General features: G+C 41.5%; 1 protein-coding gene across 2 annotated transcripts in view; it reads left to right on the top strand.

Moving 5' to 3' along the window:
• The first annotated feature begins 352 nt into the window (after nucleotides 1-352).
• Nucleotides 353-16,915, top strand: part of SLC25A13 (solute carrier family 25 member 13) — a 100,945-nt gene continuing 84,382 nt past the window's right edge. The window contains exons 1-2 of one of the 2 annotated variants that reach the window (XM_065832431.2): nucleotides 424-450; nucleotides 2,648-2,662. In XM_065832431.2, the coding sequence (XP_065688503.1) occupies nucleotides 439-450; nucleotides 2,648-2,662 (27 nt within the window). In that variant the 5' untranslated portion in view covers nucleotides 424-438. Of the gene's footprint in view, nucleotides 451-2,647; nucleotides 2,663-16,915 lie in introns of both variants that reach the window. The other variant, XM_065832432.2, reaches the window with a different exon arrangement.

Below are 16,915 nucleotides of genomic sequence, written 5' to 3' on the forward strand. Positions count from 1 at the left end.
GGGTTAACAGCACCAGTCGCTCAATTGGCGACATGGCCCGTCGGGGCTGCCTCCAGCGGCCGACGGGGCTGCAGGGCCCCGGGGAGCCCGGTGTCCCTCCGAGGCGACTCGGAGGCTCTAGGCCCACCTGCCATAAACTGAAAACCGGAGGTAAACCGGACTCCTCGCAGGGGTGAGGCCGTTCCTCCCACCGCTTCTCCCGCCGCCTCGCCCCGCGCGGACCCCGCAGCCCCGCGGGGCCGGGCCGGGCGATCACGCGCGCCGCAGCCGGGCCGGGCGGTGCAGCCAATGGGCTGGCGGCGCCGAGCGCCCCGTCCGTGCCTGGGAGAGCGGTGACGGCCGGCGCTGGCGGGCTGGTGCGCAGGCGGGGAAGCTGCCTGCCGCGGTCGGAAGGGAGGGGAGGGGAGGAGGGGAAGGGGTGGCCGCGCCGGTCACAGCATGGCTGCCAAGGTAAGTCACCGCCGGCGGCGGGCGGGGAGGCGGCGCGGGCGGCGGGCTGCGCCAGCGGGGCCGTTGGCGGCGGGGAAGGGGCCGCGGCGGGAGGCGGGCGGCTGCCGACGGTGACCTCGGGCCTGTCCTTGGCGAAACTCGGCGGGTGGCGCCTCCTCCTCGCGGCTCCGCGCCGCCGGCCCCGGGGGAGGAGGAGGGTGAGCTGCCGGGCCGCCGAGCGCCCGCGGCGAGGGCGGCCCCCTGGCTGGCGGGGTTCGGTGCCGGCGGGCACGGAGGCGGCGCGGCGGGGATCCCCACCCGGCAGCCGCGGGGTGCGGGCCTGCTCTCTGCTTGCAATGCACCAGCTGCGTGACACCGCGCGGCCGCCCGGCGGGGTGAGAGGCGGCTGGTCCCGCCGTGCCGGCGCCGCCGCCGCTCGGTACGGCTCTTACCGGAGCGGCTCGTCCGCCGCCCCCGCTCATCACCCCGCCGGGCACCCGCGCCCCGGCCCGGTCGCGGCTGCGCCGAGCGCCGGTAGGCCCGGCTGTGCCTCTGTGAGCGCCCGCCACATGCACGCTTACACAATATAGAGATGCATACAAATAGACATACACGCGTTGTATGACGAGGGGATGCAGTGGGCCCTTGGGACAGCAGCTGGCAGGTCAGGACCTTGCGGGGCTCACTGTGCCCAGAGCAGGCAGTGATGTTGGCCCTGCCTTGCCTGCAGGCCTTAGCGTGGTCGTCACTTTCCTGCTTTTTCTCCCATTTTCTCCGTATACCTGTTTTTGCCTGCTGTTTTCACATTTGACTGTAATTTCCCAGTGCTCTCCTGTGAGATTGATATACCTGTCAGTTAGGCTTTTCTGCTGTTTCGGAAGGGTAAATTAATTGAAATACTTTTATCAATTGCTTAATAACACACTTCCATCCCAGAAAAAAAATGAGCCATTAGCTGGATCAAGGCCGTGTAAAAAACAGGTATTCCACTTCTAATGGCAGATAAAATTATATTCAGTGTTGGTGTTTCAAAACTTAGTACTAGGTGTTCATTAAGCTTCCTTTATGAATACTGAGACTTTAAAAAAAAATTGGGCAGCACATGTACTCGATCTGGCCAGATTTGAACGCTGTGTTATTTGAGTCCATGACAGAGCTGCTCCCATCAACACTTTCCTCACTAAGAACTTAGGTTAGCTGAAATGCGTGGTCTTGTAATTGATTGGGCAACATATGATTCCTCTGCTGGGATACATGAAACTGTCATCCCCAAATGTTGTTTTTATTACCTATAAATCTTAGCTGTCCTGTCTAGCTTTCTTTTTTTTTTTTTTAATTGGCCACTGGTCCGTACACACAGCATAGCATTTACATCTTACCAGACTATTGGTTTTAAAAGTCTTCCATTGACTTACTTTATGAACCATTTATTTATCTTTTCCTCTCCAAGCAGTAGTTCTTAATGTGCAGTCTGCTTGAATCCCAACTAGTCACATGTACTTAAAAAATGTTATATATATAGTTAGTGTATGCCTAATCAGGTAGGCACGTGTGCTCCATGCTACACAATTGCATGGTGTCCTTTTTCTTTTGGCTTGGTTTATTACGCAATTCAGATCACCAAAATATGCAAGCTTATGTTGGAAAGACTCAATACATAAGGAGAAACTAAAATGAATATTGTATATTTCTGATTACATCAGGCTTGGCTGAGATAACTGATAAAAAGAACAATGGCTTGTTGCTAGTGTCATTAGCATCCTTGGTGCATTGCAAGACAGAGATACAGCTCTTTGTACTGCAGGGTTTACAGTCCTCATGTAGCTTCTGAGGAAGGCTACTGGTTGTAGGCTTGAATGTGTTTTGAGAGACTTATGTTTAAAAAACAAAAGTAGAACTAGGAGCAGCTAGAATGGATTAATTATTAAGTTACCTGGTAAGACTTAAAGGGCTTTTATCTTCTTGAGGTGACATGGTTGCTGTTAAACACAGATGAATTTCTATTTTTGTTGAAGTCAGTGACAAAATGTAGGTAGTGTTTTGCACTCTAATGGTGATGTCTGAGCTCAGGTTCTGCAAGCACACATATGAATAACTTCGCCACACAAAGAGCTTCTGGGCCTGAAGTTATTCACATGTACTTGCAGGCACGGGCCTTGATTTGTGTTCTAACTTCCTCACTGATGCATCTCAGTAATGTTTGCCTTTTTCACCTCAGCCAAACAATGGACTGGTGAGTTGAATGATTTTTCTAAAATTTCTTCGACACCTTTTCCTTGCCAGTGTCCTGCATGACCGCTTCCTTTGATTTTTTAATTATACCCTTTTAAGGCATATGAGTCTTTTGGAGTGAATGTAATTGTTTGTCGCTTGCAAGATTTCAAATGTTGACATTTTAAGCAGACTCTAGGAATTCAGTCTGTCAGAAAGAAAACCCGAACGGGATACTGTTAAGGCTGCATAGTTAAGCACTCAGGTATCGAGAAGTGGGCAAAACTTTTATGCATCGAATCTTTTATGTCCATTACAGTGCCATTTACTTTACTTCATTGTGTGTTACTCAGTGTCTTACACTGTTTAAAACATTGTATAAATTGTATATTGCACATCAGTGTGTTTTCTTAATATTTGAAAATATTTTCTGGAAGTGTTTTGTGAAAACTGCACTGTAAATTGTATTTGTACAAGTTGCCAGTAAAAACTGCAGGTGAGATATTCCAGGAGATTTTTACCCCATTGGTAACTAAATTACCATCATAGGTACTGGCTTTTTCTGAATTGCATAGAAAACAGGCTGTGTGGAAAGTCTTTATGGCAATGGATGTACAGAGCAACAATGACATTTTTTACAGTGTGTCATGGTTTATTTCTTCAAGTGTTTAACAATGCAGTCACAATGGTTTTTTTGCCCTTTAGCCAGGTACTTCTAAAGATAAGTTACATAGTCTAGCTAATCCACTTGCCATTCACCTGGTGTTTATTTTACAGCAAAATTAACTGTGCCTGTTGAGTGAACTTAAGCTACCCTTGGTCCGTATACTGCTACACAGTTGTGGTTGTAGCTGTTGTTTCATGCATGTGCAAAGTGTGATTTGCTATCTTTTCAAAGTTCTACTGCTTGGTAAATTATAAATTTATTTTCAGTGGGAAGTTCTAAGGTATTTCTCGATTAGACCTCTTTCCATGCTGGTTTTGCCTTTGCCACTGTGCTACTTTGTCTGTTCAACTTAAGGACAGAAACTGGTACTTAAAATGAGAACCAGTATATGTAATGTTTTTAAACTTTATATTTCATAACCACTTAGCTACATTCAAAACAGTTAAAAATTGCATTCACAAAATTCCAACCTTGAGTAGTTTTGGTAGATAAATTGAAGATTAGAAACTGTAAAAACAGTGGGCTTAGCATGGTGGCACTTGTACACCATTAAATTTCATCTCTGCTATGGATAGTATGTGAATAAATTTCAATACTTGTATTGAACTGCATAATACTGATAGAGGAGTTGATTTTTAAGTACTGTGGTATATGTCTCTGTTTCTAATGTAGTTGATTTTTTGTGCATATGTTAACTTGTATCCATTGGTCAGGTACTCTTTGCCTGTATTATCCAGAATGTATAAGTTATTTTATAATTATTGTCTTATGGACAAAGCGAACACAAATCTCACATGCTAAAAAAGCTAATTGTAAAATGACTGTTTAAGTGAAGGCATGAACTGTACATCAGTACCTGATGGGACTACTTGCACGCTTAATTGTAAGTGCATGCATAAGTCTTTTGAAGAAAGTCCGTCAGAAATATATCAATAAGGTAACACAAAGAGATTTGTTGCTGACTTTGCTTACATGACAATATTTGGGATGTTTCTAATGCAAAGTAAAGAAAATCTGTTAGGCGGTTTTAAATTCTATTTCCCCTTGTGTTTTTCTGGAACTCTTTACTATGGAAGCTGTACCAGTGGAGTTACATGTTCCTTCCAGTTACTGCCACACTCACCTCTAAAATCCTAAACCTTGTCCTATTAAAAGTAGTTAGGCCCCATCACAGGCTCCTTGTATGTCTTGGTGTTAATATAGTCAGACATTTCCCACTGAACGCCCTGGTCCTGCCAGGTGCCTCACCTTGACTGAATTAATTGGAGTTCTGTGAAGGGTTGATGTTGCTGAGCCTGGCTCTATGGGCCATTTTGTGTGCAGAAATGATCCAATGCTTGCATGAGGTAATGTGAATTAATGAGGTCTGTGTGAGCAATGGTTGAAATACAAACACCATGGCAATGCATTTCTAAATGAACATCATTCCAAACAATGCCAAAACAATTAGATGCTGGTACAACTATGCCAATTGTTTTGCTATGCTGCGCCCACAGCATGTCCCTTTGTGCATCATCCAGCTCCATCGTCAAATCTCTGTTCAGCTTCTTCTCCCATGCTCCTCTCCTCTGTGCTCGCAGTAGGGCGGGCTGGGCCTGGAACAGACTGAATTCCCTCTTCTTGCCCTTGATGATGCCGTTCTTCCAGCAAAATGGAAGAGTTGTGTTGCATTTCATTGCATGTGGATTCATTGGGCCCTCAGAAAGGAACAGGTGAGGGATCCTAGCATCATGATGGGCTACTGTGTCCATGAAAGGAGTGGAGTCCCTTATGGACAGGCTCCAACCACTCGGTGAGATCAAAATTGTGGGGGTAAAGTGGTTGGTGAGTAAGGAGAGAGCAGTCTCTGTTTCCCTAAAGCATCACTGAGTTTGTGCACTGTAGACTTAATAATGTCATGACATTTAATGGTACCGTGGTAATTTTTTTGGATGTGGTAGCATCCTGTAAGATCCATGTGGAAAATCCTATTGCAAGTCTGTGAATGTCCAGCAGTGCTCGCTGATGTGTAGTTACATTTTGGAACTGTGCCTAAGTGTGTAAATTCTCAACTTATGTATCATGAGACTCTTCTTTCCACTTACCCCTTCAGAAAAAAAAAAAAAAAACAAACCAAAACCAACATGTATTTGTGCTGCTTATGACTTATTACTGCATTGACTTCTTAAGAGATCAGAATTTGCTTGATAACGGGATGCTGAATTTGTATCAGTGCTGATAATTTCAAACCTTTTCTGAGTACAAAGTAGCATGCATGGTGACTGTGACAGTAAGAGAGGAGAAAGCAAATAAGTTTACTCCCGTTCCCTGCCATTTTTCATGTGTTTAGTTTCATTTGGTTTCTTTTACTGCACGAGTCTTTGCTGATGACATTTACCCTTAGGAGGACTGCCTTGAGTCCTGCTCCCACAAGGTACGCAGCAAGTTATGGGGCCCACTGGCAAGGATGATGCCAGGGAAGGCACTCACAGAGCGACCTTCTTGTGGAAAAAGTCCATGCAGCTCTCTTCTGCAGTGAACACTGAGTTACCCAAAAAAGAAGCTTTATTACACTGAGGGTTTTGTCTTAACTGAGTTTATTTGTATCTTTGTACTGCTGTTCCACCCACCCCACTGACCCAGAGGAAAGTGAGAGTGAGAGCAGGTGCTGAAAGGGGTTGATTTATGCCTTTAATATGTTAAGAGAGGTACTGATGGGATTGCATGTTGCAACTGCCAGTGGTATTAACAAGTTTTTGAAACTTGCTGTTTTCCATTATGATGTCCCTGAAAGAGGAATTTCAGGGTGACCTCGCTTCATCTATAGCCCTCGAAGAGTGTTACTGGACCAAACAGTTAAGTGTACATCCTTATGTGCTTCTTGTCTGTTGTGATGTTTGCCGAAAAGTATTTAAAGTTATCTGGTTCTTATCACATTGGGAAATGAATTCCTCTTTCTATGCAGCTTTGTGTCGCAAGAGGTTAGAATTCTTGCAGTTGTACTTCAAATGATTCTTTAAAGGTGATTTTCCTGATACTGTAATACAGACAAGCTAGCAGCCCTGAATGATAACAATGTGTCTTCTGACCAGCTTGTTTAGGCCAATATCTATTTTATTTATCTATGTTGTCCAAGGATTATGACAAGGAGGTATGTGATACTGTATTTCCTGGAAAATGGCATGGACATGCTGCTTAATTTTAGCTTCATTTTGCTTTTGATCTGCTGCTTTGGCTACAGGATGGCTTTGCCACACTGCATAGAGCCTGTATGTTTGTATGACATCAAACCTAAACTTGGGTAAGGACTCTGGGTACTACTGTGACTGCTTATCGTGCTGTTTTGCCTCGGCTACAACACAGTATTCAGAAACACAGCAGTTGGTGTTTTATGGTGCTAGATAACTACAGCTAGTAAGATTGCATATTTTCTGGGGCATTCTCTTTCTGGAAAGTATCTGTATCTCAGTCATTTACAGGGAGATAAAAGAGTTCCTTATAAAAATACTGTATCTTCGATTGCTTTGGAATAAAGCAATTTCAACTGAAGCTTTGTTAAAACACTTAAAGGAACACTGCAAATGCATTTTTCATAACATTTTAAAATAATTTCATGCTATTTATAATACCTTAGAAATGTGCAATTGCAATTATATTCTTTACCAAAAATGTTACTTGGCCTGCACAAAATCCAATGTGTTAAAGGATTAAATTGCTCATAAGGAGTGGGTTGTTGGCATTTTTCTTTTTCTCTGAAGAGAGGAAAAAAAGAAACATTGGAGAGAGAGTGAAGAAGTGAATGCCTGTACACGAGACTACACACATTTAGAGAAAGAAACAGAAGAAATAGAGCTTGTCACAAGCCTGATCAAATTCCTCTTGTTGGATATTTGAGGTCCCTAACCTGAGCTGCTGGATTTATATGCTTGTGATATCTTGCATGCGTAAGCAGCCTGCAAGAACTGTTTCTGTGCTGACCAGTAAGGTCATTCTTTGGGTCTCCTTGAAGAGGAGCTTACTCTTAGCCATGTGAAAATCAGAGCCGGGAATTTAGGCTAAGGAGAGTTTGGTGTTCTTTAGATCAGCATTTTCATGCCTAACTTTTATCCATATGGCTTTGGAAGTAGAATGAGGAAGCCTGTCTGAGGTGTTAGGGAGCAGCTACCACAACAGCCAGTGTGGGAGCATCTGAGTCAGCCAGTGGGAAATGAAAAGATAAGGATGTCCCAGGAGGATCTTTGAACAGCAAGGCTTTCATCTCTGTTTTGGACAGGGACACTGTGTAGTTAGCAACACAAGGACTGAGGGAAAAGAGGAGTGGCCAGAACCCAATTTAGTAGGTAGCAGTTAGAACACCCAGCAGGGAGGGTGGAGATTTGGGTTCTCTGTTGCCAGTAGTGTTTATGCATTTTGCATGAATGATACCTCCACCTGCCACAGTTTGAGATGGCTGCTGTGCTTGATGCTTAGTACTGTTCCGCCAAGGCACGTTAGACGTGTTGCACGCATGGTTATTGGGCTGGAGCAGGGATGCCTGGTCAGTGTGTCTGAAATGTTTGTACGTGCTCTGCCAGGGCTGTGGCAGTTCTGGATGTGCACCTTGGTGGAACTTCTGGAATCCCAAATACCTTAAATCGCATGTGCCTTTCTGCTTGTAAATGGATTGGTTTTTGCATCATGCTGTGACTTAGGTAGGGGAGGGTACTAATTGATCTGACCCTCAGAGGCTGAGCAAAAAGGAGTTTGCAAATACACACAGGTTTTATTTCTAGAGAGCACACCGAGATTGGCAGACTTGTGCCCAGATAGCCAAACCTTTTAAAATTAATTTTTAAATCTTAGTATCATCACTACTTCCATCGTTTTCAGAAGTTACTGGTACTTTTTTGGAGCCCTAGGCTAGGCTGGACCCGGCCTCTGGGACAGGTTCTTTGCCTGTTTTGCCTTCCTGATACTGAGCTGATCGTCTCCATGCCTTGATGCCAGGGCTGAACTCACTGTAGCTCTCTGTGGGTTGGGTTGATGTGGAGAGGTACCTCTTTGTTTCCTGAACCGCCAAGTCACTGTGTTTTTTAAAAGCCAATGGTAGCCATGGAGCTGTGATTCAGCTTGGCTAATACTAAACATTCAGTAGCAATACTAGGGTAATGTAATGTTGACATTGTGAAATAGAATGGGTAACTGACTGGCAAAAAGTAAAGCAAAAAAGCTTAGATAGATAGATAGATAGATAGATAGATAGATAGATAGATAGATAGATAGATAGTTGTTGTTGTTAGCTTTAAATTGGATCAGTTCCCTGATATGGTTCACAGCAGAGCTGCATAAACATACGTGGATGGCATGCTGTAATGTAGGATTGAGCACAGAAATACCTTAAGCTGGCAACTGGTGAAGGGTTATGTCTTATATGACAACCATAGGACTATGTACTGCCTTGCAATTACAGATATTTTTTGCAGTTTCCACTGCTTAGTGGAGAAATGAGAAGGAATTGTTTTTTACCAAAATTAGGTCTGTGCTGTTTTCTGCAGATCAGGCGGTTCATTCGCTGACAACCCTTCATGCTTGGCTCATGATGGGATAATCATAGAGGTGCTAGGGTTTTTTCCTTAAACGTGAGAAGCATGGTGCAAGAACATAGCCATGGGGATATAACTGTAATTTTTGCATAGGCAAAATTGTGAGATTGTCATAGAACTAACTGGTCAACTAATGCACCCACTGGTTATTGAAATGCCAGTGGGCAACAGTCAATTTAAACGTTCAGAGGAGGGAAAGTAAAAAATGGAACTGAAACACCAAGAAAGTTTTGTCACCATTTTCCTCTTAAATATTTATACTAAACTCTTTGAAGGTCTTTTGTCCCATTTTCTCTATATAGCCCAGTAACTGGACTGATAGGAACATTTTTAAAAGGAAAACTTTGATGTGAATTTTCCATGGAAGCAGAAATAAAAAATCAGACTGCCCTTGCAAATGGTTTAGTGTTTGTTTGTTTTTAATATGTGTCTTTGATTGGCATATTTATGTATTCAAACATGAACTGACTTTGCTGTAGAAGGAGCGTGTTGTTTTAGGCGAGTTTACGGTTGTATTTGCCTTGGTTAGTGTAGCTGTTCTCTACGTGGTTTTCAGGCAGTGCTGATCAGTTCTAGCTCGGCACCGCATGCAGAGGGTGGCTGTAGTCTTGGCCTGCAGGAATCAAGCAGCTGGTGAAATCCTAACTCTCTGAGGCATTTTTCTCCCTTTAGAAATGTGGGAGAGTAAACAGCAGTGACCTTAATGGTGAATATGATGGAACATTGTATGCGGTGCCATATTCCTCATGGTTTTAGTCTTAGATGGGTAGTTTTTAAATTATTGATACCCATGTGAATTGTTATGGACTGTGGCATTTTATGAGTTATTCATATTAAAATGTATAAAGGACAAACTGAAAAACCTAGCTCCAAAGAGGTTTCATGCATTTATGTTTTAGGTTCCTGTTGCCTTTTTGACTATGACCTCGACATCACCTCAGTCTTGCTCCCTACCAGCCAGTCCGTGTTAGCAGGGATAAAGTTGGTGCTTTGTTCATCCATTCAGACCCAATCTCAAAGGCTTTGGACCAGAGCTGGAAGGAAGTTTGTATCCCCTTGGGAACAGGCACCTCGAACCTTTTACAGGAGTCATTTTTTTTTCCTTAACTCCAGATATCACGTCATATCATATTTGAAAATCTTATCTAATTTGAGTGTATTGTAATAACTAGTACTGCTGCAACTTGTGATTGCTTTAGTTATTCTAAAATATGTTGCCATTCTTAAGTGACACATTTTCTTCACTCTCCACATCTCCTGTCTGTGTGATAGTGTTTTTGTCCCCCCAGCATCCTTTCTGATGCCTGACAGTTTGCATTCCTTCTTAAGCACCATCACTTGAGTTTACTGATTTTAGGTATAGGGTTTCTGGAGGATCTGGGGCTTGCCATCAGTTAGAGATTCATTTAGTTTTAGGTAGGGTGTAGTTACACTATGGTGTTTGCTGTGAAAGTGGAGGAGGTGGCAATTTACCACAGGTGAAGACTTACCAGCCATACTTGAATTATTATGATTTCTCTTTGATTAAAAATAGGTGCAAATAGTGAAAAAAGATGTTAACACTGCATTGTATCACATAATGCTAGATTAATTAAATTTGATGTAATACGGAGAAAAATGCACAGACGTGTCTTTATTCAGACATGTAGGATCAAATTTTTTTGTGAAGTGTAGTGCTTCACAGAAAGCCGATAAAAATGTACTGTTGCAGCACCTCTCTCGGGTATCTGGGACAGGCATGTCTGACAGCAAACCAGACTGGTCAGGGAGGTGATTGGTTAATGATATGTTGTAAACTGAAGAAGAGTCTTTTAAAAACTGACCTTTAAAAAGCACATTAAATGCTTTTTGACCAGTGTATTTTATTTTCTAAAAGCTGCCAGAATACAGAATTAAATTGATTTGTTAAGGTCTTAAGTTTTGGTAAGGCAACAATGATAATCCTAGAGATGGAGTTACTCGTAGAATTATCATTACGTTATATTGAGATTAGCCCACAATTTATATATCTGGAACTTGCGTATGTCTTCTGTTCAAAACAGAAATATTAAGAAGATACTTTTACTTGAAGGGTACTAGCATGTACTCTAATTTTTTTCCAGTCTTCAGGTCCCACTGTAAATCAGTTCCATGTGAAGAAAAGATACCCTCAAATTCTTAAAGTGTAGTTTTAAAAAAAATTCTCATCAGTATAAACATTTCAAGCCTTTTAAAGGCTATTTTGAAATTATGGGGACCTATCAGAAGAGTAATGTATGTGCTTTTTACAACTATGACTTTTATGTCCTTGATGATTAGGGCAATTGAAGAATTGCAAAGAGCAACCTTAATTCCAAAGCTAGAATATGGAAGAAGGTGGTATGTAGCTAGATGACCATAGTTATTACCCAGCTTTATGAATAGGTAGAAGCAGACCTTTTTTCCCTCCTCTTTCAGATGCCTTTATGTAATTAGTGTTCTGGAGTATTAAAACCTTGGCTATTGAGCTAAACAGCTGTTGAACAAATTTAAAATGTAACATTTCTGAACAGCTGTGGAACTCCAGAGGGAATGAAGTAGTAGGTGATCAAAGTCTGAATACTTCTGATATAGTTGAACAAATTTTTCTTAAACTGAAAACTTCAGAAAAAGGACAAGAAAAGTGACTGATGTATTTAAATTCCACTTGTTATTTCCCCAATAGAGTTTATTCTTTCTCACTCTGCGTTTGTGACATCGTAATCTTGTTGGTATTTCCTTTGTAATGGAAACTGATTTACTGGAATTCTGATTGTTGTGTAAAATGCTATTGACCACAGATTCTTCCAGCTTCATGCACAATTTTGTATTTATCTTTTCACATAGTTCAGTTTCTGTAAGGGAATGCTACCTGATTTTATTCACAATGTTCTTTCCTGGAGCCGAGCTTCATTTCTCTCTGAGAGGATAAGTTTAAACTTATCAGGAAATGGAAGGTTCAAAGAAGGTTCCTTGGCAGGTTAGAGTCTTTTCAGTGGTGGCTTTGCAAGGAGGTGAGGAGAAAACAACAACTAGCACTCTATGTTCTTTGGTTTCTTTCTGATGTTGTGTACTGGGAAAAACATCTGTAGATTTCAGCATATGGAGTCATAAAAAGACACACGTTTTTCTGCCTTCTTCCTGATGGTTTCTGCATACTGCCTAAAAGTGCACTTAATCGACAGGGGATCCTTTCGCAAGAATGGTCCTGAGCCAAATAACAATCATCCAGGCAATAGGAGGAAGAAAATCTGATTGTCTTCATATTTACGTTTTTGTTTCTTATCCCAACTTCCCTGAACTCTCTCAGCCAATAGAACCATCTCTTATTTGGGGTTTTTGCCTCAATCGATGCGCCATGTTGGGCGCCAATTATCTGTCGAGGGTTAAGATTGCAGGGTGACAATCAAACCCTGGCAGATGTACTGTTAACCTCCTCTCCCCCCCACGCTTCCCCCTTTTGCCCCTCCCTCTCCCCCCTTCCCACTAAGGACAGGCGATCGGGAGGGAAAGAAGGACAGAGAGAAGAGAGTTGGAAAAATTAAAAATGTTTTACTAATGCTACTAATAAGAATAGAGAAAATAATACAAAATATACAAAACCAATCTTGAAAAGTCTCAGCAACTGCAGAGCTGGCACCCGAAGTCGTAGATTGGACTCTGCAGCCAACCGGAGCTGGATTCAGTCTCTCACTAGGCCTCAGTTCGCAGAGATGACCAGCAAGGTCCTCTCCTAATGTCGGCCATAAGGAAAAAGCGAAAAGGTCCTCGTGATCTCCCACTTTTATATGAAGTATTCACGTGAATGGAATGTTACACACAGTTGGTCAGTTTCTTGGTCACCGGTTTCTCCTTGCCACTCTCGGGAGATATCCATCTGTACTTATCAATAAGTTTGCATTCCATTGCTGGGTTTACCAAAACATGTGTCTGGTTCTCCAGGAAAATGCAGCTAATATGAAGCTTTAGCTGACAGGCAAATTCACTGAAAGAGAAACTTTTTTTTAACAAAACCAGGACATTAGCAAGTGTGCCTTCTTCATGGAAATGAAACAGTAAATTAGAATAGTTCTCAAGGAAATTATTCAGTGTTGGAGTAACTTGAGCAGCATTTGACTACATCTTTCATCAAAGACTGATAGATGTTAATCAAAATGCAGGCAACATCTCCAAAACATAAAAGGCCACGAGCAGGATCATGACACAAAGATTCTGTGTCTGTGCACACCACTCTGGTTTGGAGGTCTGTGTTTGAATGTGCACACATGGTTTCCTACACTGAGAAATAAGATCTGCCTTAATGCTTCTTCCTACTTTTGCATGTTTGTGGTGTTGCTTTGCACTTTTTTTTTTCTGCAGGTTTTTATACCAGGTGCCCACTACAGCTTGTTAGTTGAGTCTTTGTTCTGGTGTGTGATATTATGGTGCAGGAGAGAGACTTGGAATTTGTCCTGTATCTGCAACAAGGTGGGAGGCTGCCTACTTAAAGGGCTTAATTGAAAGGTGTGTTCTGCAGTAGCAGTTGAGTATTTTCATCTGTCCTTTGTAACGTGACTTTCCTATCAGATCCATCCGTTGGATTACCTGATACGTAGATCTGATTTTAGGATAGAAGGAAAGAGGCCTGAAAATTAGTGTTGCTGAACAAACGTCATGCTGTTCATTATTATTATCTTTCTGTGCCTTGGAAACACGACTCTTCCCTGAATCCTTGGCTACTAAAACCTCTTGGTCACGTATTTTATTATTGTAGGTCTTTATCATGTTTGACAACTACTGTTTGATGGAACATCACTGATTTAACAGATCTTTGGCAGAAGAAACCTTTAAGTGAGGCATCAAGTATGAAAAGCCATTAGAAAAAACATGGTATGTTAAAATACTGTGTCTGGCTGATTCCTGCTCTCAGCCCATTGTGCAGTCTGAATCTGACTAGAGAAATCTTCACGTGTTTAGGGGAAGAAATTTTTGAATAATTTCACATTTCCATTAAAATAGTTTTTGTCACTGACATCAAGTCAGCCTTCCTCCTTCCTGTCACTTCACCTGTCTAACGCTGCTTGCCATTGTGTGTCAGTCTAACTGGAAACTACTTTGTAAAGATCATGAATTAGTCCCATGTTGATGCTGCTCAAAAGGAAGAAAAACATGGCAACAACAAACTTTCTACAATTGCTTTTACTCCGTTCACACACCCAAATCAGTTATTTGATCTGCATCTTTTCTTTCAAGACTGACTGGTATGGAATGGTGGATTCAGTTGTTTCAGCATTATGAGCGTTGTACTACCAAAGTTTTGGGCTTCTCACAGTAAGGAAAATGGTACTGACTGTAAACCTCTTGCAGTTTGGTGTTCTGTCACATGTAACCTGCAGATTCATATCTCAGTTATGAGAATAGCCCAGACCAGGGTACTTAATTCTCAAGTGTGTAAACATTCAAATGAAATACTGTGTAATTAAAACAGCACTTAATAGTTCCTTATTCTATGTGCCATTGACAAGGATACAGAATGAACTGAATTAACTTTTTCCTTTTTTTTTTCTGAATGGGCAGGAAGGGAAAGAGGACACTGAACTTTAAAAAAATTATTGAAAGAGCTTGGCAAAGTATGCACAAGAAGACTCTGTCAAATACACTGTTTTCCTTCAGTGTGTTTAGAAAGTTTTATACAGAATATGTGTCCACAATTCTCTGTGGCTTTGAAAGCATGGGGATATTTTGTGTTATATGTGACCCACAGTTTGATTAGGCAAAGGGATATATAACAAAAACTAGTGTGAGCTCTCTTGGCTCATGTGTTTCCTGTCTGAAGGCTGGCACAGGTTGTGAAAGCTGTGAGCAGTAACCACTGACTGATCACCCAGCGTTTTCATGAGGCAAAACATTCATATTTAGCATTTAAAAGGGGTGGATCAACCGGTCAGAAAGAAGTTTTTGGAATTTGACTACGTTTTTGACAGTTGATGACAAAAAGGGGACTGCGTTGTCAGGTGGTACCAGTAGCATAGTGTGGGACAGCAGACACAGTGCGCTGAGTTCATCAGCTTATGTCAGGGCACTGACATCAACCCAGGTGTCCAAGGGATGAGATGGGAGAACTGCTGGTTAATGAGACAGTGAAAGAATTGTGCTAGAATTTCTACAGTGTCTTAAACTCTGCTCCATGTTTGATTAATCTGGCGTTTTTAGATTTTAGTTTAATTGCAGTGCCTCAAAGAAAATCGAAATCCTTTTCTTGGCAAATAAATATTATTTAATTTCCTCTCTGTTAAACATGCCTGCCTAAAAGTATTTTTTTTTTTAAATTGCTATCTTTAAATCAGGATGCTTAATTTGACATCATAACCATTTCCACTGCAACCAAATGATCTCATAAAAATATTATGAGGCCTATGTAGCAGAAGTAAATTTAATGTTTTAAGGAAACAGTTATTGCTTTATGCAAATGTATGTAATAAAATAAGCTCGCAGATAAGCAAAAATTATTCAAGCTAAAATCAGAATAGTTGCTAATTAAAATGTATTAAAATGCTGGAAATGTTTCTGCAGAGATGAGAAGTTTCTAATGATTGTTGTCAGGTATCTTACAGCTCTTCAAATTGTGGAGAGTTATTGTGAACTCCTTAACAATTTTACCTGAGTTGTGGCAAGTCACTGGCAGATGAACCTTTAGTACTACAGTCACTGCGTTACATAAACGCTTTAGGTCTTCACTGGACTATTTGATGTTCCCATGTAAAACTGCAAATTATTTCCAAGTACTCTCTTTGACAGCTTCAGCTTTCTGGTGCTTGACAGGAATGAAGGCCATACACCCACAGTGACCTTTGGCAACTTTGTAATCTGCTAACATGTAAGCACCAAAAATTTGTTTATTGTTAATGCTGAATATAAGAATAGTAAAAGAAAATCTTAAACTGCCTGTACTTTGTAATTGCCCAGTCTTCAGGGAGATTATCTAATAATTTAAAACTGAAACCTGTGGACAAATGGTGACATGGTTCCTTGCAGGCAAAAGAGCGTGTTTACAAAGTTGTATTTTGGCATATGTATTTTGAGATGACAGGTAAAAATCTTTAGGGGAGAGAGATATTCTGTTGTTTGAAACTCTGAATTTTCCCTAGTCAGAGGCTGATTAGCATGTTTCTGTGGGAAAGGTGGATAATTGTGACTCTTTCTGCTGTTATAGAGCATGCTTCTCATGACCCAAAACTCCAGTGTACTGAGTGCTGTACAGACACAAAAAGAAAAGAAAAAACAGAACAACCTTTTTTTTTACTTATTGTTTCAAGTAACACAGTGTTATTATTTGCCCAAGTATGTGTTGGAATACTGCTGTTATTTTTGTAAGCTGTGAGGAAGGGTTCCTGACCACAGGACTTAAGATTTTCTTTGAGTCTCCTCATTTGTAGCCTTTAATAAGTTTGCTTTGTGTGTGATGCTGTTTACATTGTGCGGTTGTCTTTTGTTCTTTTTAAGGTTGTAGGATTTGATCAATGCACGCATGGGGATTCATGCCCACTCCCACACCCTTCCCAGTTCTCTGAGCTGCTGAGGTGTAGCATTTTGAATAGAGCTGAGTAGATGGATTTGATTATAAATAGGATCTTCAAAAGTGAACTTGTGTGTTCAAAGAAGAAAACAGAATAACGAAACAAAATACATTTACCTGTCAGTTATTCCTACATAATTCCTGCCAGGCAATTATTAGTCAAGACATGTAGGAACATATAGGAACTTTCCTCCAGCACATTTCTTTTAGTTGCTCGTGTACAAGCATGAAGACACAAATAAGTTACTCCAGCAACAGCTTGAGGCAGACCTTTCCACAAGTTCATAGGCACTGACTGCATATCCATAAACTACCTCTGTTAAGATAATTCTGTTATGATACCCCTGCATGGCACTGCTCCAGGTTTGCTTTCTTCAAAGGGCAGCAGGTTTTTGTTTATTTCTGCAAACAGTCCTGCTCACTCGCTGGAGCTATGCGTCACAGTATAGTTTCCATTGCATTGACATCCAGGAGAGAAAATCATGGAGAAACCTT

This window comes from Patagioenas fasciata, chromosome 2, assembly GCF_037038585.1.
Source record: "Patagioenas fasciata isolate bPatFas1 chromosome 2, bPatFas1.hap1, whole genome shotgun sequence".
Lineage (NCBI taxonomy): Eukaryota > Metazoa > Chordata > Aves > Columbiformes > Columbidae > Patagioenas > Patagioenas fasciata.